Source organism: Genypterus blacodes, unplaced genomic scaffold (genome assembly GCF_046128005.1).
Source record: "Genypterus blacodes isolate CSIRO-AG114 ecotype Tasmania unplaced genomic scaffold, CSIRO-AGI_Gbla_v1 ptg000055l_1, whole genome shotgun sequence".
NCBI lineage: Eukaryota > Metazoa > Chordata > Actinopteri > Ophidiiformes > Ophidiidae > Genypterus > Genypterus blacodes.
Window position 1 is genome coordinate 3,896,843 of NW_027466867.1, and position 21,601 is coordinate 3,918,443.

Here is a 21,601-nt window from a genome sequence, read left to right on the forward strand (position 1 = left end):
GGCCATTAAAGCAGCACAGGCCGAAGCGTGGACACTTGATCCCGGTTATTAGCTTTACTCTGGTGAGCGTTTCCATGCCGACGTCTAATTAAAGGAGCAGCGTTTTTTATTGTTTAAGCCTCTCTGGTTAATGATGGACCCGCGGTGCTCGTCGTCGCTGCTCAGTCATTGCAATAAAGTCTTCTTCTCTATTGACAGATCATCAGAGAGCCGTTTGTTGTTTATTTGGTGATTCAATATGATGGAGAACTATAAAAGACGTAAGCAGAAGCAGTCTGGCCTCTGTGATTAAAGTTCCGAGGGTCAAAAAGCCCAGAGACAGAATATTTACAGCGACATAATGGAAAATGTAGGTAATAAATATCACTGGTTTTATTTCAGGATTCTACAGTAACAACTTTCTGATTATTCCCAGCCAAGGGAAAATGCAGAGTCCCGTGCCAGCGCCAGGCATCCTGGACTGACCCTGACCTCTGACCCTGACCTGCCACTGCATGCATCTAAACCTGTACTGCTGCAGCTGCCTTCCTCAGCTCCTGGGTACAATACAGAGAATCACAAAGCTTCAATCAAAAACCCAATCAATCAGCACACAACAGACACAGGGCTTATTAAACACAATATGTCCCTTGAGTCGAACTAATTAAGTGGAAGAATTCATATATTTTCATGCCGGCTTGACATCAAAGTGGCCTTCAGAACAAAGCAAATATGTGGCCTGCTCTTTCGCTCTCCTCCTCTCTCTCACTGCTTTGCATTGATCAGTAAGCTTCAGTCAGCAGGCAGTAACAATCGTGAAATTAACTCAATTTGTTGCATTAATTACCCTTATAAAAGGCACAATCATCACGTAGCTACACCTGGTACTGTGTGTGATCCATATATGTGCATTCACGACACACTTACTCTTGGACAATCTTCTTAATCACATCTTGAACAGAATAAAATGCACAATTAAGCTCAAGCCAATGTCAAAAAGTGAAAAAAATTAAAATTGTAAACAATAAATACAGGACATGGTGATGTGAATCATCTCCAGTTCTTCCATTTATGCATCGCCAAACTGAAATTGAATGTGTATGAAAGTCTGACCAAAACAGCAATGCCTCTGTCCATTCCATAAATAACACTGCCCCCTAGTGTGCACACGTGGAAGCACTGAGAAGTTTTGGAAATTTTAAAAAAGTAATTGTTTTACTATTTAAAGAAAAGCAAATGAGATACATTCAAATGTAGAGGTGGTAAACCAATTTATGAAAATGTAAATGTTGAATCAAGGTAATTATACCAGTTTAGACGTCGTGTTTGGGCTTATTTCCAAGTGAAAACAGCAAGTTCAATGAATGAATGATGAATTAATTACTTGTCTACACAGAGACTTTAACCCCAAGAAATGGCAACGCCATAGAATTATGTATCGATTTTGATTATATTGTCTCTCCAAGAGTTAAGAGGTTAAAAGTTGTGTGTGAGGTGCTCAGAAAGTGTGTCTGCACTAACAGGATTGTCCACTAGATGGCCCCAGGATGCTGCCTTCCCATGAAACACGACTGCAGACCTTTGCAATCTTCCCTCCCTTTATCGTGGTCCTTACTGCCGCTTATAAATATCTACAATAGTTCAGGTATGAGTTTTCAGGGTCTTGCTCTAGGTGACTCAAGCACGTCTGTGAGACTGGACAATATAAGATATTACACATAACAGAGGAATAACTTCAAATACAAGGTTATTAGCTGAATCACCCACTGGATGACCTCTGGTAGTTCATTCACATTCTATTTGGTAACATTACATCCACCATAAAGACAGGGAGGCTTGTGTAAAGTGTCATGACATCACGTGTGAAGTGTAAACTCACATCAGCCACGCTACACACTGCTACTTTGTCTCCTGTTTGGCTTATTTGTTATGAAAAAAAAAATGTAATTGTAATTGCCCAAATCTCATTTTTCAAATTAAACTAGATGCCATCTGTGTGTGTGTGTGATACATGTAGCAGCTACGTGGATGTGTGTGATGTGTCGCATGCATTTGATGAGATGTAGTTAGTAACCATGTGCCACACTCACTAAGTAACCACTTCAGATGTGTGGTGTGTGGGTGTTATTGTTTCATATTTGTTTTAGGCACCAAATATGTCATGCATGTCCCTGGCGTGAAATCGCGTGCGTGCGTGCGTGCGTGCGTGCGTGCGTGCGTGCGTGCGTGCGTGCGTGCGTGCGTGCGTGCGTGCGTGCGTGCGTGCGTGCGTGCGTGCGGTGTGGTGTGGATCTTGACCCACAAGATATTGCCCTCAAATTCTGGAGCGGTTCAATTTTCCCACACCGTCACCAAGATGCGAGAGGCCTGAGCCAACAACTACCCACACACACACAAATATAACACACACACAACACACACTTTAACCCCTTGGGGTAAAACCACACCAAGACACAGTTTTGACACCACTGTCATTGCACAAAGACAAATAGATTGAACGAGTTTCAACGAAAACAAGCGCAGCTATGTGCACAACTCCTGTGCACCGGATTCAACCAAGACTGTGTGTGTGAATGAATGGCTATGAAGTTGATAGTGGAGCAAGAGGGGTCAGATTGTTAACTATTATGTCATCCCAAAAAAAACAGTCCTCACACAGGCATGCAAGATATTTACTCTCCTACCCTTTTCTGTGTAGGCAGACATCTGACTAAACAGAATCTCAACACCCACACACTCTCACACACACACAAACACGCACGCTCTAATCTATGGCTAAGCCACAACATGCAGCCGGAGAGAGAATGTGGCCTGCTCGGCACATTCCTGTGTAGTGCCACAACACACACACACACACACACTTAGGACAACATAAGAGTGAGACCAGAGGTGATGAGACAGACACATGCTACATATGAGTGTGTGTGTGTGTGCACAACTCTAAGAACTAATCAGGTTGGGACGAAGGTGCCTGCCTGACATTTAAATGGGATATTTGACTTATTTCCATCCTTTGGCAGATATACTGGGCATCAGTTGGCGTTTGGCGGCGGGGAAAAGGTCAAGAGGGGAAAAAAAGAGAAAAGGATTTATATGGGATCTCCCACGGTCCCATGTCGGAAAATCTCGTAAAAAGTTCCGAGCAGCCAAGTGCAATGCCACAATACATCAAATCCTCCCGTTCATACATTTAACCTCTTCAGTGCCGGCACTGAACACGGAGCGAACATGTATAAATGTGTAGAAGTGCTATATTGTCTGTTTCCATGACATGAATCAGTCTATTTACTGAGACGGTGACCCAAGAAGCCCATGCCGCAACGTTCCCATGATGACACATCATACAGGCGTCCGTTCATTGCCACAACCTCTAATTTGAAACCAAGATGAGGACGCGTATTTGCAATAGTTATTACCAGAGCTCGTAAACACGCCTCACCACGTATCGCCTCATTTTTATGGGTGCCTGTGTTGAATGAGCGCAGGCCTGCAGGGAACATAACGTCCACCGGAGCAAACAATAATGCCTTTAATGAGGATTTCCATGTTGATGCCCTGGATCTGAATTTTACGAGTCCTTTCAGAAGCCTAGGTCAATATTTCTGACTCAAAAATGACAAGATCCACACTGACCCTCACTGTCAACCTGCGGTGTAATCTACAGTGCCATAAAGACACACGCTGCCAACGCATGGATGGATATAGACTTTAGGCTGCGATCATTCATGATGCAAAGCAGGCCGGGATGCTGTTTTCTGGAAAATAGAACCTGACGGGACAGTAAAACACAGGAACTCAAAGAGATAAACTCACAAGATACCATGACGGTATGAGCGTTATATAAAGCTGAGAGGGAAACTACGTACATGTGCATGCAGGTGAAGGTTCAACAACATAGAATGCAACAGTGTGTAGAATGTAAATGCGTCGGTGATGCAACAGGGGACTCAAAGTGTGTATGTATGTGTGTGTTCCATCCTCTCTGTGTGGCAAAGGAACCTCCAGCCGTCTGATGACTGCCCTTTCCGTATAAATACCTGTGTGTGTATGCAGCTCACCTGAATGTGTGTGTGTGTGTGCGTGCGGTCACTTACCACTTGGCCACCACTTTAGGTTAAATGAAAGGACACAGCAGGGCAATAATTGGTCGACTCCCCAAAGGCAAACAATAAAATGTTTCCGGCTTCAGAGGCCGTTTGATCCCCGATACCAGCTGTGTGTGTGTGTGTGACCGTTCAAACCTGCACAAAGTAATGAGACACTTCCCTATTCTGTGTTGAACTTCCCTGATAGCGCTACAGATCAACGCAGCTTAACCAGCAAAACCTTTATATTAGATTTGATTGACTTCAACTTACTATTAAGACAGTGCTGCCCAGTATTTCACATTTGAGCAGCTAATATACTTTTTAGGATTGTGTTTCCTGTGAATTGGATGTTGGCAATTGGACAATAATCTTGTCAACAGAGGAATCTTGTCAACATCCCTGAGTCTGGAAAGTCTCCGACTGTTTTAGGTTTACTCCATTTTAACTTCCATTTCTCTGTTATTTCTATGTCTGTCTGTCTGTCTGTCTGTCTGTCTGTCTGTCTGTCTGTCTGTCCTCTTCCTCCCTCTCCCTCCCCTTCTCTCTCCCTCATAATGCACTCTCTCTCCATCGCGTGTTGCCCTCCCTGGGCGCCGATACCTCATTCACATAATCCTGTGTTTTTTGGCTCGCTTCATTACTTGTGGCAATAAACGTGCTGTGGGCTGCGGGATACTTCCAGAAAACTCCGAGACGCGATTACTGCAGACTCAGGCTCAGGCGCTGCATATGAGGGGGCCCCACCGCCGTAAAGTGTGTGTGCATGTGTGTGTGTGAGAGAGAGAGAGAAGGGAAGGGAGAGAGGAAGACAACTACGTCCTGAGGAGAGAGGTGAAAGTGTGCACTGGTATCCCCATTTTGTACTCAGATCTGTGTTCTCATCTCATCTCAACAAAGCCAATAAATACATCGCCAACGGGAGATCAGACGCCACCCCCCTGCCGCCCTCGGTCTTGTTTTCTCAACAATTCCAGTTATCCCGCTGCAGCCTGGGTGTTTTCTCAGAGTTCTCCGTGCCGCCGACCCTCACAGGAGTTCCTCTGATGCTGCTTTGACAAGAGAAGCGCTGGCGACTCGCCCGTTTTCAATGGGCTCATTATTAAGCCGGCGCTGGTCCGCATTCCTACGGGGCGTAAAGGACTCATAAAAACACACTGGCAGGAGTCTGAAACCACATCGCCGCATGAGATGATGTGTGTGTGTGAGAGAGAGGGAAACTTTAGACAAGAGATTGGATCTGCTGTGAGTTTGTTTGCTTGCATAATACAGATGAATATAAAAGTGTGTTGTTCTATATGGTCCTAATTTATGCTTTACATTGTGGTTGGTGAAGCAAACTCGTCAGGATAATAACAGCTACGTCTCCCTCTCCAATTTCCATAGCTGTAACTTCCCCCCACACAAAGTCAATTTATCAAGCTGCTCAGTGCAAAGACTGCCCCGGGTATTGAAACTTTGTCGGTGCATTCCTGATTGAGGATATGTCGTCTTTTGAGGCAGAAGAAGTGGACACAGTGAGCGAGTGTGCGTCCTACTCTTACCTTCCGTAACTTGATCCCAACCAGGCGTCTCATTGCCCTGCAGACGCTCCGGCTCTCCGGTGTGCCTCGTGTCAGGACGGGCCACAGCTCCTCTTTGCTCGGTTGCAAGGTCCTGTTGTGAACGACGACCTCCCAGGTCTCCTCGGAGATGCGTCCCGACGGCAGCGTCCGCACGATGGCTCTGGTGCCCGTGCAGACAGATTTGGTCATCTTATGGGGAAGAAAAGATGAAGAAGTTCTTTTCTACCATTGATAATGAAGAAGAAGAAGAGGTAAACATGCAGCCATTGTGTGTTCTCACCTTCTGATTGTTCTTGAAGTATCGCCTCACGAGGACCGTGGAGCGTTCTTTGCGATTCCTCACAAACTCAGTATTATCCAACTGACTTTCCTCCTCCTCCTCCTCGTCGCTGCTACTGCTGCCGCCGTCGCTGCACGTCTTGTTCAGCCTGGAGGACGTCGCCTCAGGATCCCGCGGATTCACCGTCATGGTTTCCAGAGACGCGGCCCGGGTGAGGAACCTCGCTAGGGAGCCTTTGCTGACCCTGGGCTGCCTGTTGAGCCTCTCTAAACTGGAGTATCCATCGTGGAGGCCGTGTCCATTCTGATGACGTCGGCAGCGGGCGGAGAGAGGGGAACTGGAGGGCGATGAGGTCAGCGAGCTGGGTTCACTAGAGGGGCTGCACTGGTAGGAGTGGCACCATGATGTCTAGAAGCAGCAAAACAAGGTTAAACAGAATCACTCTAATGTTCGGTATGACCTAATGAGCAGAGCCTCTAAAGCTAAATCACGTCTCAGGTTCTCAAGCTGCAGGACTTAACCACCAACACAGTACACACCAGGGGTCCATCGAAGAACCAAAACATGAACTTAATGGGTGGTTGGAACTTAATTACCATCGGGAAAGCCAGCGCGGACACAGGCAGGCTGCTGCGGCGGATGTTGGTGCCCTGGCGGGGTCGGGGGCGGCTGGGGACGAGTCGAGGGCCGCAGTTGGGGCTGGAGCCCGAGCTGTGGCAGCGGTCGGGGGTTTTCGTATCTGAGCTGGGGGTGCTGCCAGTTCTATATTTGCTGGCTTCCACGCCCTCGGCAGGGGGGTCCAGCTGGCAGGGAACGTCCTCTGGAAATTTCCCAGATATCACAGCAACTGCGCTGGTAATTCCTTTCATTCCCTTGCCACTGGAGGGGTCTGGGCAAGGTCTCTGTTCCGCACTCGAGGGTCTTGAGCAACGATCCAAATTCCCCTCCAAAACTGTCCCTTCCCCGCTGTACCTGGGCAGCTTTCTATAAGAGCAGAGGGCCGGGCCGCTCGGTTGTTTGGGATGCCACAACTGCTCAGAGTATCTCCGTACTTCCTGGCTGTCATTGGTGTGTCCCATCTCCCTGCTGGGTCTGGTCCCAGCCGACTGTGGTGAAGCGCACAGTTGGGTTTCATTTTCTCCCGTAGCCATGGCGCCTCCTCCCCTCTCGCTTGCTCTCTCTCTCTCTCTCTCTCTCTCTCTCGTCCCTGCTTTGTCCCTAGAGTTGCTGAAGCTTCCAGTCAAATAACATCTAGAATTGGAGCTTAAACCCAACGTGTCTGTGATACAAAAAGTGGCAAAAACAGAACACGTGACTGAAAATGAACAATTTTCCCCAAATGAAATCTTCCCAAAAACTGCATTATCTAAAATTCCATTCATAACACTCACCTACAGGATCAGAAGCCTCCGCGTCAGGTCAGGCACTCAAACATCCCATGTTTCCGCTTCAATTTGGGGAAGTCATCACAGCCGTGCATCGGTCTGTCCTGCAGCAAAACAATAACTTCAGTTCCCAGGGATTCCTAGTAAGACACCAATGTGCTTTGTGAGTGTGTGTGCGCGTGTGCGTGTGTGTATGTCTCTCTCTGCCTGGAAACAGAAGCTTGTGCAGCTGTACAAACCAACAGATACAGGAGAGGCAGCTGAGGTGACCCTGGAGGACCCAAGAATTTCCTTGATAGCACAGTACGCAAGCAGAACTAACAAGGCCGTGTGCGTGCGATAGTTCTGATTGGTTCTGTGCTATAGTTATCTGCAAGCAGGCCCAGAGAGGAACAAAGTGTAAGAGCAGAGTTTAGAAGGCCTTGCTGCAATTCGATTACTTTCATTCATGTCCATATTAATGCCGCACATAGGCTGGGAAAGGAAATTGGAGCATGAATTTATACACACCGCTGCAATAAGATCCCGCTCATAAACGGACACACTCAGCCACAACACACACGCATACTAATTGTGTGGTTCTAGTGTCGTCATGGTGGCGGTCAGAGAGAAATCTAAACATCGAGCTTCAGAGTTTAAGAGTGACCACAGCGCTTAAGTCTTCAACCAAAAGCGTTTGGCAGGGTCAGAACGAGTGTGTGTGTGTGTGTGTGTGTGTGTGTGTGTGTGTGTGTGTGTGTGTGTGTGTGTGTGTGTGTGTGTGTGTGTGTGTGTGTGTGTGTGTGTGTGTGTGTGTGTGTGTGTGAGAGAGTGACGGATAGGGAAATTCCGAGTGCGCCGTGTCTGGGTTAATTCCAGCAGGTATCTGTGTATCTAGAAGGGTGCAGCTTCTTTCGTTTCTTTTCGAGACTCGGTGCTACATTCTCCCTCACACACACTCACACGCTGAGGCGAGTATGTGAGGCAGAGAAGCAGCTCATTCATCCAGACGGGGAAACCTTCAGACGCCATAAAGTGCTTTACATCCAAGCTGTAAACGTCCGATGGCACCAACAATGGCCTGGGATCGATGGAACGCTTGTTTTTAATCTTTTGACCAATTTCCTTTGATGGACTTAAGACGATTAATAAAGACAGTGCTGATGCCAGGCTCAAGGGACCTTGGGAGAGATGAGAGGAACTGATATCTCACATCACACAACCACAAATGTGTGTATGAGTGTGTATTTATGAGAAACCATTTATAAATCATAAAATCAAATAGCTGCTACAACACACTAATGCATACTTTTTTTTAGCCCTCACTAACTAACTACTAGCTCCAAGGAAAATAGATTGACATTACTCAATAGACCTGCAGACTGAAACTGTAACCAGAGGCTGCTTGTCTGGAGTTTGACTGATGGGTAAGAGCTAACACCATTAAGACTCATGGTGTCTACGGTTTCCTTTCACAAAGTATGCTGAGGAGTCGCTCCAAGTCTACTTTTGTAATGTACCTGGGAAAAAAATCTGTTTTCATTCATCTGCGTCATTCATCTCTCTCCTGTATGAATCACAGTCAACCAACAAGTCCGACCAGATCCGACCTGAGTGCCACAGGCAGTGTGTGACGGTTGCACTCCATCTGGGATCCGCTGCAAGTATCAAAACAACAGCAATCACGTGAATACAGAAAACGCAGGAGTAGTTTGTGATCCCGGGGTACACACACACACACCTGCTCAAACACAAACACGCATTACACACCAACCTGCTTATCACCGTGACAATCTTTGGCACTCTCCGACCGTAAACCTTTGTTCATCACCTGCTTCTTCAGCGAGCTCGGCGGTGTCGCTCGGTGACTAATGTGTCACAAGTGAAGACTCAAAATTCATCATGACATGCAGGGTCACTCAGGGGAAAGATGTTGAGCGCTGCAGCTTTAATTCCACACGGCTGAGAGTGTGATAAACAGCTGTGCTTGCCAACAGGTTAATTTAAGGTCTCTGAAATTAGCAATAGGATAGAGTTTCCACAACGCCTTTAGTCAAAATGGAAATGGGGCTGCTCATATTAATGGTTTGATGACAGACTGAAATAACAACTCACATGTCAACAACAATCCTTTCCAGCTGGTTTACATACATCCATGCACACAAACAGTACATTTCAATCTGGCCCTTATCATGTGAACTCTGACCCTGTCCGGGAAAGCAAAGGTCGCTTCCAGGCTAAATCTCAGCCTCGGGACAAAAAACACACACACACACACCCACACAAAAGCAGAGGGAGAGAGAGAGAGAGAGGAAACCAGGTCACCCAGAGTGACAAGTGCATCCACCACGAACACGCTCAATCTGTTCATACTCCACTTGCTGTATGATACAATTACAATCCAGCATATGGTGTGTATTTGACAGATATGTTGCCTCATTAAATAGCTCACTAAATGGTGTAAACAAAGATTAGCTGTGCTTTATGGAGGACGAGACTCATCCTGTGACTGACCATAGCTCAGAGTTTTTTTTGTAAATCCAGTGCCTCTTATATTTAGTTTTTCCAACGCACTCGCAGTTTCCTAAACCTGCTATTCTTTGTTCACTCCCTCTCTGTGGACACCTCATTGACTTACATAACTGCCCTTTTCTTGCCACCTCACACTCAATCAACTAATAATTAAAGTTGAATTTACATCAAGAGCAAACGTCAATTAAATCAAAATGAGTCACAAATTCATTTTAATGAGTTTGGGTTTTGGGGGACTTGTATTGGCTTTTGTAACTCCCTCCGTGATCATTGTTTATGCATTCATCAAGGGGCCACTAGCCTCACAAAAAAGCCCGTTTTCTCGCCTTCTTTCATAGGGAATGATGACTCACGGCCTGGTATGTGATTAGGGCCAAAGAGAGGAAAAGCCCCTGATGAGCAAGCTAGACACCATGGCCAATGACAGAGGAAAACAACAGGGGGGGAGATGCAAAAAAGAGTGAAAAGAGAGCAGCCTGTGTGCCACTGATCCTCCTGAGCCACCGCCGAATACCTCACACTCAAGCTCAGCATAACAAGCAGGTCAAAGAGAGAAGGAATCCCCCTTTCTCTAACAGAACCCTCCAACCCCCCCCCCATGTGACAATAGGGGCGATGCTCCTTCATCTGGCCTCATGCTCCCACAAACTGACAGCTGCAGACAAAAGCAGCCGCGCAGCTTCACAGGCCTATAGGCTACTGGACATTATTGAAGTAGATTTAGCAATGACAGAAAGTCCTGCACGGGAAAATCCACTCAACATGCAATGGAGTCCCCTCCCTCCCTGCTTTGCCCCAGTACAGAGGGGGGTCACAGAAGAAAAGACACATCATATGACTACAATAGAGTCGCATTCCTTAAAGTGGGCAGCGTTGAGAAGAAACTGGCCAGTGTCCAAGGACGAAGAGCCCGGTGAAGCTGGAGACGTCAAAAATGTCAAATAGCAAGGAAATTCTCTAATAAAGCCTAATCCCTGTGGGTTAACGGGATCGCACATGGAATATGCTGAGGATTTCTGCCGATATCAGGTTCATGTCAAAACAGAAAGAAATAAGAAATTGCTGAAAAATATTAACGGGTGAATACAGTGAAACCTGACCGACAGTAATTAACAGACAGAGCCCAAAACTGGCTTGAATTGGTCGAGCCCAGCCAGCTGGCTCAGAGCTGAGGGGCAGAATGGGCCAGCGCGGCTCCAGTGGGCAGGAACTGATGGGAAAATGCTCTCTTTTGAATGGCTTTTAAAAAGTAAAACAGAGACACGGCATGATCCTACTAATGTGGACATTTTACTCCAGGTAAAGTAAAGCGCGTTTCAAAAACCAGGACATAGTCGGGACACAAAATGAGTCATGGGTCCGCTTTGGTGGGTCCCCAGATAGCATAGTTAGAATATTTATATTAGCCTGTTGGCCCTGGTTTTCCCTTGTGGGTCTCATTTTCTTACCAAAAGACAGGATGAACGGGAAAGAAATGCTACAGTATCAATTAAATATGGGGAACTCATCTCATACCGTCACTCTAGAACACCGTACAATAATGAAGTGTGCATCAGCAGCAGTGAAAGGCCTGTGCAGGTGAGCTCTAGTGTTAGATGCTGTCAATAACAAAGCAAACCGAGGCTGGTTCCACTGGAAGAAGTGCTGCAAAGGGAAGAGAAAGGCCTTTTCATGCCAGAGACCTGGAGAACATATGGCTTTGATTAGAGGGCAGAGTAAGGGGAGACGCCAGTGGAAACTGCAGAGAGAGAGTGAGAGTCTGTGTGTGAGTGTGTGTGCATATGTGTAACAACAGAGGAAGAGGGCTGACTCATGAAGAGGTGTTTTGAACAGTGAATGAGTGTGTTGGCGCTGTGTGAGCATGCGTAGACAGACCGTATGTAGGTGACTTCACATGTAACCATCAATTAAAGGGAACTTCCACCAGATATTGGCACACACAAGTCTATGTTGATTAATGAACCTACGGCAGCATGTCTGTGCAGGACTCAGGTTGGAGCACATCCAGACAGACGAGTAAAGTTCCAAGAGAAGACTGGAGACAGATTGAGATGATTGGGGAAATACCACAAATATCATTCAAGGACACTGCAGAGCAACAGCATCACAGTCACGTCTTCAATAATGTACCAACGCTGTACCGATCAATCTCCACTTGTGGCAGGAAAACCGAGATAGAGGGGGAGAATTCCTGTATCGATTGGGTAAATTCACTCCAACCTTTCATCATAATCACCGATCATTCATCTTGGATATCATGCAGCAGATGTTATACTTCAGGATCTCCTTGCTCAGACAGTGACAACAGGTTTTGTGCTTTGAGTGGCTCTGAATTTTACAAACAATAACAGACTGGAGTTCAAGGGTGAGGTCGTCTTATGCTCAAATAGCGCTTCCAAAACCCTGATGAAACAAATGAGAAACACCCACAGGGGGTTTGTGATACACAATATAGGTTAGGTACATCAACAAGTCTGACTAGTCTAGGATCCCTGTTTGGAACACATCTTCACCTGAGGACATCACCACACCTTCTTTCCAAAGATTTGATCCCGGGAAAGTAAAACGCCTGGAGTGAGCACAAACATCAGCTAATATCCGAGAAAACAACAAATACTAAAAGGTAAACAAGCTACCACTGCATCCTCCACACTGGCATTAAAATGCAAAGTTTCCCCCCTGTGTCACTGTGGGCTGTGTTTCATTACAAGCTGCCCATGTGCCCATGTGCAAACTGCTGCCCTTCTGTCAGCTTGATTGGGATCTGGATTTCATTAAAACGAACAGTGTTTCTTTGTTTATTTCTACGTGGAACCCGATTATTCTCTTGAACTTTCACAGCGACCTTAAAGCTACACAACGGTGGGTTTGACCCGAAAAACCAACACACACACACACACACACACACACACACACACACACACACACACACACACACACACACACACACAGTTTGTCAATAAGAGAAATTAGCCTCAGTTACCTGTATTAGCTCCCACCGGTGCTGCGTTCAAGTGCATTGACATTAAAAGCTAACTGCTCCTGGTCTGGTCGGGAATTCCTGGACTCCGGGTCGTAGGTAGATACTTTCGGAAGCACCGGCTACTTCACAAACACCAATTTGGCATCCAGGGTGGTCGGTATGCAAGCGTGTGCTGGCGGGACAGGTGGGAGAATGTGGCGGCTACAAACCTGCCGAGCAAAGTTGTCTAATCCCGGGGAATGATGGCGTGATGACCCGCCTCTCTCGTCTTGCTTTCTACACTCGAAGCTGTAACGAGTGAAAGTTGATGAGATGGGAAACCACTGTGCCTCTACTGCTGCGTTCACGTACGCGTCGGAAACGGCAACATTTAGCTTCGTATGTGCTTTTCGAGCAGTCGCAGATTGAACAACATGCGATGCATGACATAATCTACTGTTTGTTTCTAAATGGACTACAACAACATAGCTAACTACTCTATTCTGCCAAATTAGTTGTTGGGCGGATATTTGTTTGAACAAGAAAGCAAAAATTGTGTGCATTGTGTATTCAATGTTAAAATCAAATAAGGTCAAATGTCGGTGGAAGCAATCAAGATGCAGAATTTTAATGTTTTGCTTCGCTTACAAAACATTGGTGTTTTCACGAGTTTATTCTCAACATTGAGTACTTTTTAAATATGACAAGTAAGCAATAATATCTCCGACAGAGCACAAAGGCAGCATGTCTCTTGCTCTCTCTGTTACCTCAGGATTGTGGACAGTAGGACAATAGCCTCGAGTCCGTTTTACGACAAGTGTGTGTGTGTGTGTGTGTGTGTGTGTGTGTGTGTGTGTGTGTGTGTGCGTGTGCGTGTGCGTGCGTGTGCGTGTGCGTGTGCGTGTGTGTGTGTGTCACTAGATTGGAATGTGTGGCCACCTTTTTCCTCCATCGACAGCCATTCATGATACACATGCCTATATGTTCCACTCAGACGTGTTGGATCACAGCCTGAGTTAAATGGATTGTCACAGATTTTGCAACATGTTGTCTAATATCATAGGTTTCACCCCAGTTTTAGCCCATGTGCTCACTGAGGTGTGTGTGTGTGTGTGTGTGTGTTTGAGAGAGATACCCTTTCTACTTCACAGCCCATTCCTGCATTTTTTCAACTCGGAAAATGAGGGATTATTGAGGGAAAATGAGGGATTATTTTCCGATTCCCTTCACTGCTGCACTGATGGGAAGTCTTATGCCATCTGGGAGGAATGTGCAACCTCTCCACTCCCCTACACACTCCACTCTGTCCGTCCTCATCCCTCCACCCATGGGTGTGCAGACATTTCATGGTCATAGGATATGGGAATCTCCAGTCCCCCCTCAACAAAAAATATGGGGGCCTTCCAGGTGCCTTGTTTAAATTATCCCACCACCATGTGCTCTTCATTACATTTTCTACCTTCATGTCTCACCCACGCTGACTCCTAAGGGAGCATCCTGCAGCCTTGTGATTGTGATGTTATCCACATGATCAACAAGACCTCAAAATTGCAGTCTGGATGACTAATGTCTGTCTTTTTGGGAGCATTCTCTTGGTCTGGCCTGTTTTATGATTGAGGACAAAATGCAATGCATTTGCATTTTGGTGAATTGTAGGACTTTGTTTCGCACCTGTGTTGCTTCAGGAAATGCTGCCAATCAAATACATGTGGATTTATGCAAAAGACAATTATTATTATCCATATATGGCCCGCTGTTTATTTTCGGGGCTGACTTGTGAGGCAGTTAACACAACCAGGACTCAGTGCCTGTCGATTCCAAATACAAAGGAGGATTTTGCCCTCTGCTGTCAGAAACTGCTCATTACAAATCCTGACACTGTACGGCCGATGATGCAATCTAACCATGATGCCATCTAACTGCAAAGACAAACACAAACCAGGGATAAACAACACACACATGAACACACAATCACAACAATCCACTCAGCCAGGTACCATTCTGAGAGTCATGACAACAGCTACCTGACTCAGTGGTTTGTAAAAGGCCACCTGGTTGTGGCTTATTGTTATTAGTGGAGCATCATGGGCCTTCAAACAATGATGCAGCCAAAGCTTCTGTGCACTTTGGGTCTGTCCCACAATTTTCCGTCACTTTTGTCGGCAGACATAAAGCGAAGATATCTCAAGTGGTTTCTGGCACAAACAAGAGCACGATAAACACGTTTTCATAAGACAAGGCCACTGTGTTTATTCTTCAATCACATTCTAGTCAAAAGAATAGTAACAATTAATATGCATATTATACATCTTACAGAAGATTTTGTTTAAATGTATTGTAGAAATAGTAAAAATAAATACCTCAAAAGGCACAGTTATATAACCCTAGAAAATCAGGTTTGTAAGGCTTATAGGTGCTGGAACAAACTCTAGATAAAAACACAACACATTGTGCTAAGCTAAGCTACAAACTCTTCAAATCAAGTCAAAACTGCGTCTGTGAACATTCTAAGTGACCATAACGTTCTATGAACAATAACAAATGTCACTCAGTGCTTTTCTATTCTGTTTCCTCACACATAAGTCAGATATTCCGATGAGGATCACATGTAACATGACACAAAGCAAAGCAAAGCGGTCATCACACACACATGGATGTTACTGTGACGGGGCTAATGGATCGGATCAGTTTACACTCAATGTTATCAAAAGCAGGTATCGGCACTAAAATGTGGCATTGGTGCATCTGTGATTTGCATAAATACTCAAATGAAAGCTCAGACAGTTTCACTTATAAATCTGAAAATGCACCCTGCTGAGGACAATATCAAACCACTGCAAAGGATTCTCACGGAAGAAATACTCAAATTAACTTCTAACAAAGTGCTTTTTACAGCATCATCCGGTTGGTTTTGTATATATATATACACACACCAAATTGTGCCGTTAAATCTTAGAATCTCACTGATTCAAGAAAGAAGAGAATTAAAAAAAAAACAAAAATATATCAGTCATACAGAGAGTGCTCTTCAGGGTTCAGGTACTTGTGATGTACTGTACGACTGGACAAGCAGCGCTGACGGTGTGTTGTTGACCCATTCTCAACAGGTCAAAGGTCACAAAGAAAAGAAGACACTGGCCACCAGTCCAGCATCACCCGGCTTCCTTCTCTGGTGTCATTCTAAACAGTTACACATTTAAATACGACGCTTAAAACCAAAAAACTGCCTCCCGTCAAATCAGGGACGAATCAGTCACATTGCTGAGTTGTGTTGTGTTTGTGTACAGTGTGTATTTACTGTGTCTCACTTATTGCTTGTCGCTGTATCACCAACAACAACAACATGCAGTATCTGAACTACTGCCTGTCTCACATACAGAGAGTCAAAAGGTGTCGACACACATTCACATATTGGCACGAGCATCTCTTCAATCCTCTTCAGACGATGATTCCATTAGATGAATTATAGTGGCGACACGCTGCCTTTAAACGTCCTGTATTAGGACGTTTTGAATGAAGGACGATCGCCTCCATTGTCTAACAACTCTGACACATCAAAGCCTGTGTCGTGATAAAACTTCCTATTAATGATTTCTCAGGACTGCTGGTTGAACTCGAGGACACCGGGGCCTTTCCCCGTGCCGGTGACTGTGCAGGGCAGGGCAGGGCAGGGCAGGGCAGGGCAGGGCAGGGCAGGGCAGGGCAGGGCAGGGCAGGGCGTGGGGTGTGTAAGGTTTCCCTGCTTAAGGCACTTGGTTGATTGTTTAACCTCGTTTCACACAAACCCAGGTATAGTTCTTAGCTTTAACTCTTTTAGATTTACAGTATGAGAGAGAACTGGGATGATGAGATGCTCAGAGGTCACACAGGGACCTTAGCCTGGATTTAGGTTTCATTTAAATATAAATGTATAAAAAATGTATATCTAAGAAGAGCGATCCCTGAGAGTAAACTACAGTGTGACGGTACGGTCAAGTGGAAACCTTGTAATCGCCTCTAGGTGCGCGCCCCAAAAATCATCTGAATCTGTTTTTGGTTATTTCAAGCGTCCGTCTTGCCGCACTGACCGCACTGATAATGGCAATTCCCACCCACTACCGAACACACTGATCTTTGGAGACCGTTGTGGTGATTTTAAAAAGATAACGTGGCTTTGGTTAGCGTCCGTCAGTGTGAACGGCACAGACAGATGTACAGCGCTTCTCACAGATACCGCCGGGATAAGTAGTGAGTAGAACATACGACAAACTGTAAATGGTCCCAGTAAACCTCACCTTTAGGGACAAGGTGGCACGTTAAAGCAAACACTTTGAAGTGCATAAGAAAAGTGCTTCTGGGTAAGATTAGACGTGAGGACATCCTTCGAAGAGGTAGGCTTTCACTACTATCTACAACAGGAGGAGACGGTTGTGATATTACTCCTATTTTCTTACAGAGAAAACTGAAGGTCTCTGTTAAATAGAGCGTATCATTGCTCTGATCACAAGTTTATCATCTTGCTCTTCCTCTGCTCGTAAATATGCTGATAAATACAAAAATAAATCTGGATGGCAATGTAATGGGTCATTTCTCAGACTGGAGGTTCTGAGGGGACAGAATGCCTCATGTTGGATTTAAAAATCGTTTTTGCAGGTTCTCATGCAAATAACAACTAAGGAACATAATAAACTCAGAATATATAATAGTGAAAAATGAATAAATAGTGATTCTACAGTACTCTAGGTGGATGCTCCTCCTCGGCTCTTGCGAGAGTTGCTGTACCACTTCTTCAGTGCCACTCCGCTGGTGCTCACCACCACGCAGAGCGCCCCGCCCAGGCTCCACCAGGTCGGCGAGCGGTTGAAGAAGACAAACTGAAAGAAGAAGGCTAACACTACGTCCACGGTCCTCATCAGAGCCACCGGGCCGGCTTTCTCGATCTGCAGGGCTTTGGTCAGGAAAGTCTGGCCGGCGATGCCCAGGACGGCGATCAGCATCAGTATCCAGCGGTCGCGGCCACAGGATGGGATGGTCCACTCGCCGAGGACAGAGACCACAATGATGCACTCGATGAAACCGATCACCGCGTAGTACCAGACAGAGAGGTAGTAATGGACGCTTTTCCCCATCTTCCGGAGTACGACGAAGGTACAAGCAGCACCGACAGCCCCTACAAAGACACAGACACAAGGAAAGCTCACATTCAGAACCTCATGAAATCATCCTGATCCATTTTATGTTAATATATCAGAGAGAGACTGAAAGAGATTATTGATAAGACCTCCGAAGGCGGCGATAGTCCCCTTGATGTGATTGGTATAGTTGCCCTCGATGCCGTGGAGACGCTCGCCGAACAGGAAAGGGGGCCGCGCGATCAGGATCACGCCGGCGATGGTGAAAACGGTGAAGACGCAGTCCAGGATGGTGCATCTCTCCTTCAGGAAGATCCAGGCCAGCAGAGAGGTGAAGACGGGATTACTGAGGGTTAAAGGTTTGTTTGTGAGAAATGTAAGGGTACAGGATAATAAATATCCTGTATATCTATAGTCTTAGTATAATCTCCACCGATCCTCTAGACCTCTCACCTGAACATGATGACCGTCGCGTCTGCAAGGGGCATCTGCTGCACCGCGTAGAAGAGCATGATCATGGCGTTGGAGCCCACGAAACCCCGGAGCACCAGGTACACACGCTTCTCCCTGGGACCGAGGAAACCTGTTCTGGAAGAGCAGAGACAAGAGGATGACTGATGGAGCGATGGAGGGAGGGAGGGATGGAGGGAGTGATGGATTTGAGAAGTGTGGGGGTAAGTGATGAACAGATGGATGTGCGGGAGGCTGGAGGGAAGGGAGAGGAGGATGTGGCGGTGACAGAATGGAAGTGAAGAAATAGGCAGATGGATGGAAGGAAGGAAGGGAAAGATGGATGGATGATGCTTTAAACATTAAGATTTGTATTTTCCAATCCACAAGGAACCACAAACACCTTTTCTGTGATTGTAATCATCTCTGAATTATCTTATCTTTATTTCTACAAACTCTAAATACATGAGCCCCTCTAACCAGACGAGTAAACTTGAGTACACAAGCTTATTTTCTCACTCTCGTTTCAAAATGCTCATGTTTTTCATTGTTGTGTTTACTTTAAAGTGGGTGATTGGTCTTTCATGTTAGTGATACGGTTGACATTAATACTGTTTTGTGAAATCAGTACAAGACAGCAGCTATAATTGATCCATTCATTTAGAAAGGATGTTTTGGACTATAATTACATTTATGAGTAATGAGTAATTTAATTCATCTGCCCACGGACTGATGTTTGACGGGCTCAAAAATCAATCTGGGGAGGCCACATCCTCCTATGGCGCAGACATCGGCTCTACACAGCCTAATATTCCCTCATCTGAAGGCAATAACACATTTTTCTTCCAATATTATGACATGGCGTTAACTTGTTTAGGCAGTAACTGCTTGTTAATCTAGAGTGCTTAACTGTGTAATGGGCTGCAAGGCACAAACACACGCAGGAATCCAGAGAGAGCGACCACTCCTGAGGATCTGCACGGCTTCACTTTGTCTATGCACTTACTGTAATTACGACGTGCAAAGTGCAGGTTTAAGAACAAAGACTAATTATAGATTCCGTTTCAGCAATTCATAAATGTAGGATTAAAGCTGAACATTCTCATGAGCTGTGTTTGTGAAAGTGTTGGTCACGTGACTATTTCAATGCAGAAACCCAAGATAAGCTTGTCGCATAACTTCTGTTTGTTTTATTTCCCTTCTGCCAGGGAAAAGGGCGAGGAACAACACGACTGCTGATACAAGCACAACTGAAAGAACAGATTGTCCGAACAAGCAAAGCCACATGTTCTGTGTATATCATACTTACTTGTGATAGATGAGCAAAGGCATTACAAAGAGCATCTGGAAGAAGCAGCGAAAGGCGCTGATCTGGATGGCGTGGACCCCCTGGATGGACTTCACCAGGAGGGCAATGACAGAGAAGAAGACGGTGGACAGGAAGGCGTAGAACAAACCCAGGCCCGCGCATTTCTTTGTTTTCCCTGAGGGGAAGACAGAAAAGCAGAGGAAGAGAGTGAGATGGGCTGGACACAACCCTGAAGCCAAGTGTGTGTTTTCCATCTCTATGTGGCCGAGGTAAGAACTCAAGTTACATAATCGCTTCAACAAAAACTCTGCAACAGGTCGGGGTGTAGTGTTTGCAAAGCCTGCTGAGGGCACAATGAACTGTAAGATTACGTTTCAACCGTCATGTTTTCTACCCCTCCACAATCTTCCCTCTTTATTCGCACGGAGCACCAGGCAGGAGATCCTCAACCTCACAGTCATAGAAAACTGTGGAACTGTTTTTATTTTTAATCTGATACTGAATAAACTGCAAATCCCCCTTGAATCGCCCATTTCTGAAAATTAAACAAACAACAAACTAGAACTGACCTAGAAATAAAGAAAGTGGCTGTTTGTAATCAATTAAACATTATATTGTTGTATAACATACGTTTTTTGTAAAAGTTAAATAAAAGACGTCAATATATTCACCTAAACTCCTACAGGTTGGGCCCCTAGTTTGGCAAAAGTGCACAGTCATCCTTCCTCTCTTAGGATGATGTAAAGCCGGCTTAGTGACCGCTCTCTAGGCCACACACAGCCGGGAAACGGCTTAATGAGAAGGAGGAAGAACCGCTTTTGTATTTTGTTTATTATCACGGTTGACTTATTACGTGTTTACATCTTTAGTATTAAGTTTGAAGAGTTTTAGTCAGACGTAAAAACCTGTTGTGAAATATTGTTCGTAAGATTTGTGTTGCTCTAAAAAATAACAAGCAAACGTGCCCGCAACATTAATTAAAAGCGTGTAAAAAGTTGGTAAGGGACTCTTCTTCTCCGCTTCTAATGTTGTGCGTTATCGTTGATAAACTTATCACCCACCAACAAGCGGCAGGTTTTGTAACGTGACGCAGGCTAAGTTCCCCACCTCTATGTCGGTGTAGTTTCACTTTAAAGCGTGTTTCTGTAACTGTCCCGGTACCTTCATGGGTGTTTTCTTCGTGAGATGTGGGTTCGCAGAGCCCCGGGGTGAGCACACGGTCCTCCGCTAATGTCTCGCACACTCTCCCCTCTTTTCCTCCGTCTCCTTCTTCTTCTTCGTCCTCCAGTCCTTCCTCAGCATCACCGTTACCCGACGACACGCGCACGTCCCGTTGCAAATGGATCCGCTCCGCCGTCCGCTCATCCTCGGAAGTCTCGTCGGCTTCGTCGTCGTCAACTTTGTGAAACACCACCGTAATGTCGCCGCCGTGTTCGGTTAAACGCCGGTGCTGTGTCGCGTGATTACAGTCGCCCATGGTAAGATGTGGCGGCGCCGCGGCAGCATGCCTCGCTCTGCCCGCCTTCACTGGCCCGCAGAGTGTCAGTAAAGCTCCGGTTAATGAGTAACCTTGGTGCCAGGACTCCGACTTCCCCTGCGCGGCGGTGACTTTAGCGAGCTAAAGCCGCGGAGCCTCTGATGGACAACCAAAACATTACACCACGTTGAGCAGCGAGCAGTTCCGAGCCGACCAACCACAGCGCGGCGCAGCATCATTACAGCTGACGCGACTGTTTATGGGCGTACAGGTCACCGTAAAGGTCACAGGGGTCAGCATAGGAACAACACACGAAGGGTAAACAAATAGACACGGAAGAAATAAGATACAAAAATGATCGTCAATGTATTTTGATTTACATTATGATTGTGTATGATGTTAATCTAAAGTATGGATAACTGAGAAGATTACTAGTTTTTACAATAAATGTAGCTACCAAAATCATCATGTAATTTGTAATTTGTTT

The 21,601-nt window shown here is 45.7% G+C and overlaps 2 protein-coding genes across 5 annotated transcripts in view; both read right to left on the reverse strand.

The window, feature by feature from the left end:
- Positions 1-13,071, reverse strand: part of plce1 (phospholipase C, epsilon 1) — a 47,369-nt gene extending 34,298 nt beyond the window's left edge. For 3 of the 4 annotated variants that reach the window (XM_076151555.1, XM_076151553.1, XM_076151556.1), the window contains exons 1-5: positions 12,789-13,071; positions 7,301-7,398; positions 6,506-7,188; positions 5,910-6,317; positions 5,609-5,818 (exon numbers count right to left, since the gene is read on the reverse strand). In XM_076151555.1, the coding sequence (XP_076007670.1) occupies positions 5,609-5,818; positions 5,910-6,317; positions 6,506-7,060 (1,173 nt within the window). In that variant the 5' untranslated portion in view covers positions 7,061-7,188; positions 7,301-7,398; positions 12,789-13,071. Of the gene's footprint in view, positions 1-5,608; positions 5,819-5,909; positions 6,318-6,505; positions 7,189-7,300; positions 7,399-9,047; positions 9,165-12,788 lie in introns of those variants that run through there. The other variant, XM_076151554.1, reaches the window with a different exon arrangement.
- A 3,522-nt stretch (positions 13,072-16,593) lies between these two features.
- slc35g1 (solute carrier family 35 member G1) lies at positions 16,594-21,401 on the reverse strand. The gene is made up of 5 exons (XM_076152179.1): positions 20,799-21,401; positions 19,638-19,812; positions 18,332-18,466; positions 18,028-18,224; positions 16,594-17,916 (listed from the first exon to the last, which is right to left on the reverse strand). Exons 1-5 carry the CDS (start codon positions 21,112-21,114, stop codon positions 17,486-17,488), a joined length of 1,254 nt encoding a protein of 417 aa, XP_076008294.1. The 5' UTR covers positions 21,115-21,401; the 3' UTR covers positions 16,594-17,485.
- Positions 21,402-21,601: the final 200 nt, after the last annotated feature.

Excerpts from the sequence above, each read along its gene's own strand:
- slc35g1 (XM_076152179.1), bottom strand. The coding sequence starts at position 21,114 with ATGGGCGACTGTAATCACGCGACACAGCACCGGCGTTTAACCGAACAC. Across the intron at positions 19,813-20,798 it reads CGAAGAAAACACCCATGAAG|GGAAAACAAAGAAATGCGCG; the intron begins GTACCGGGACAG and ends TCTTCCCCTCAG. Across the intron at positions 18,225-18,331 it reads GCGACGGTCATCATGTTCAG|TAATCCCGTCTTCACCTCTC; the intron begins GTGAGAGGTCTA and ends TTTAACCCTCAG.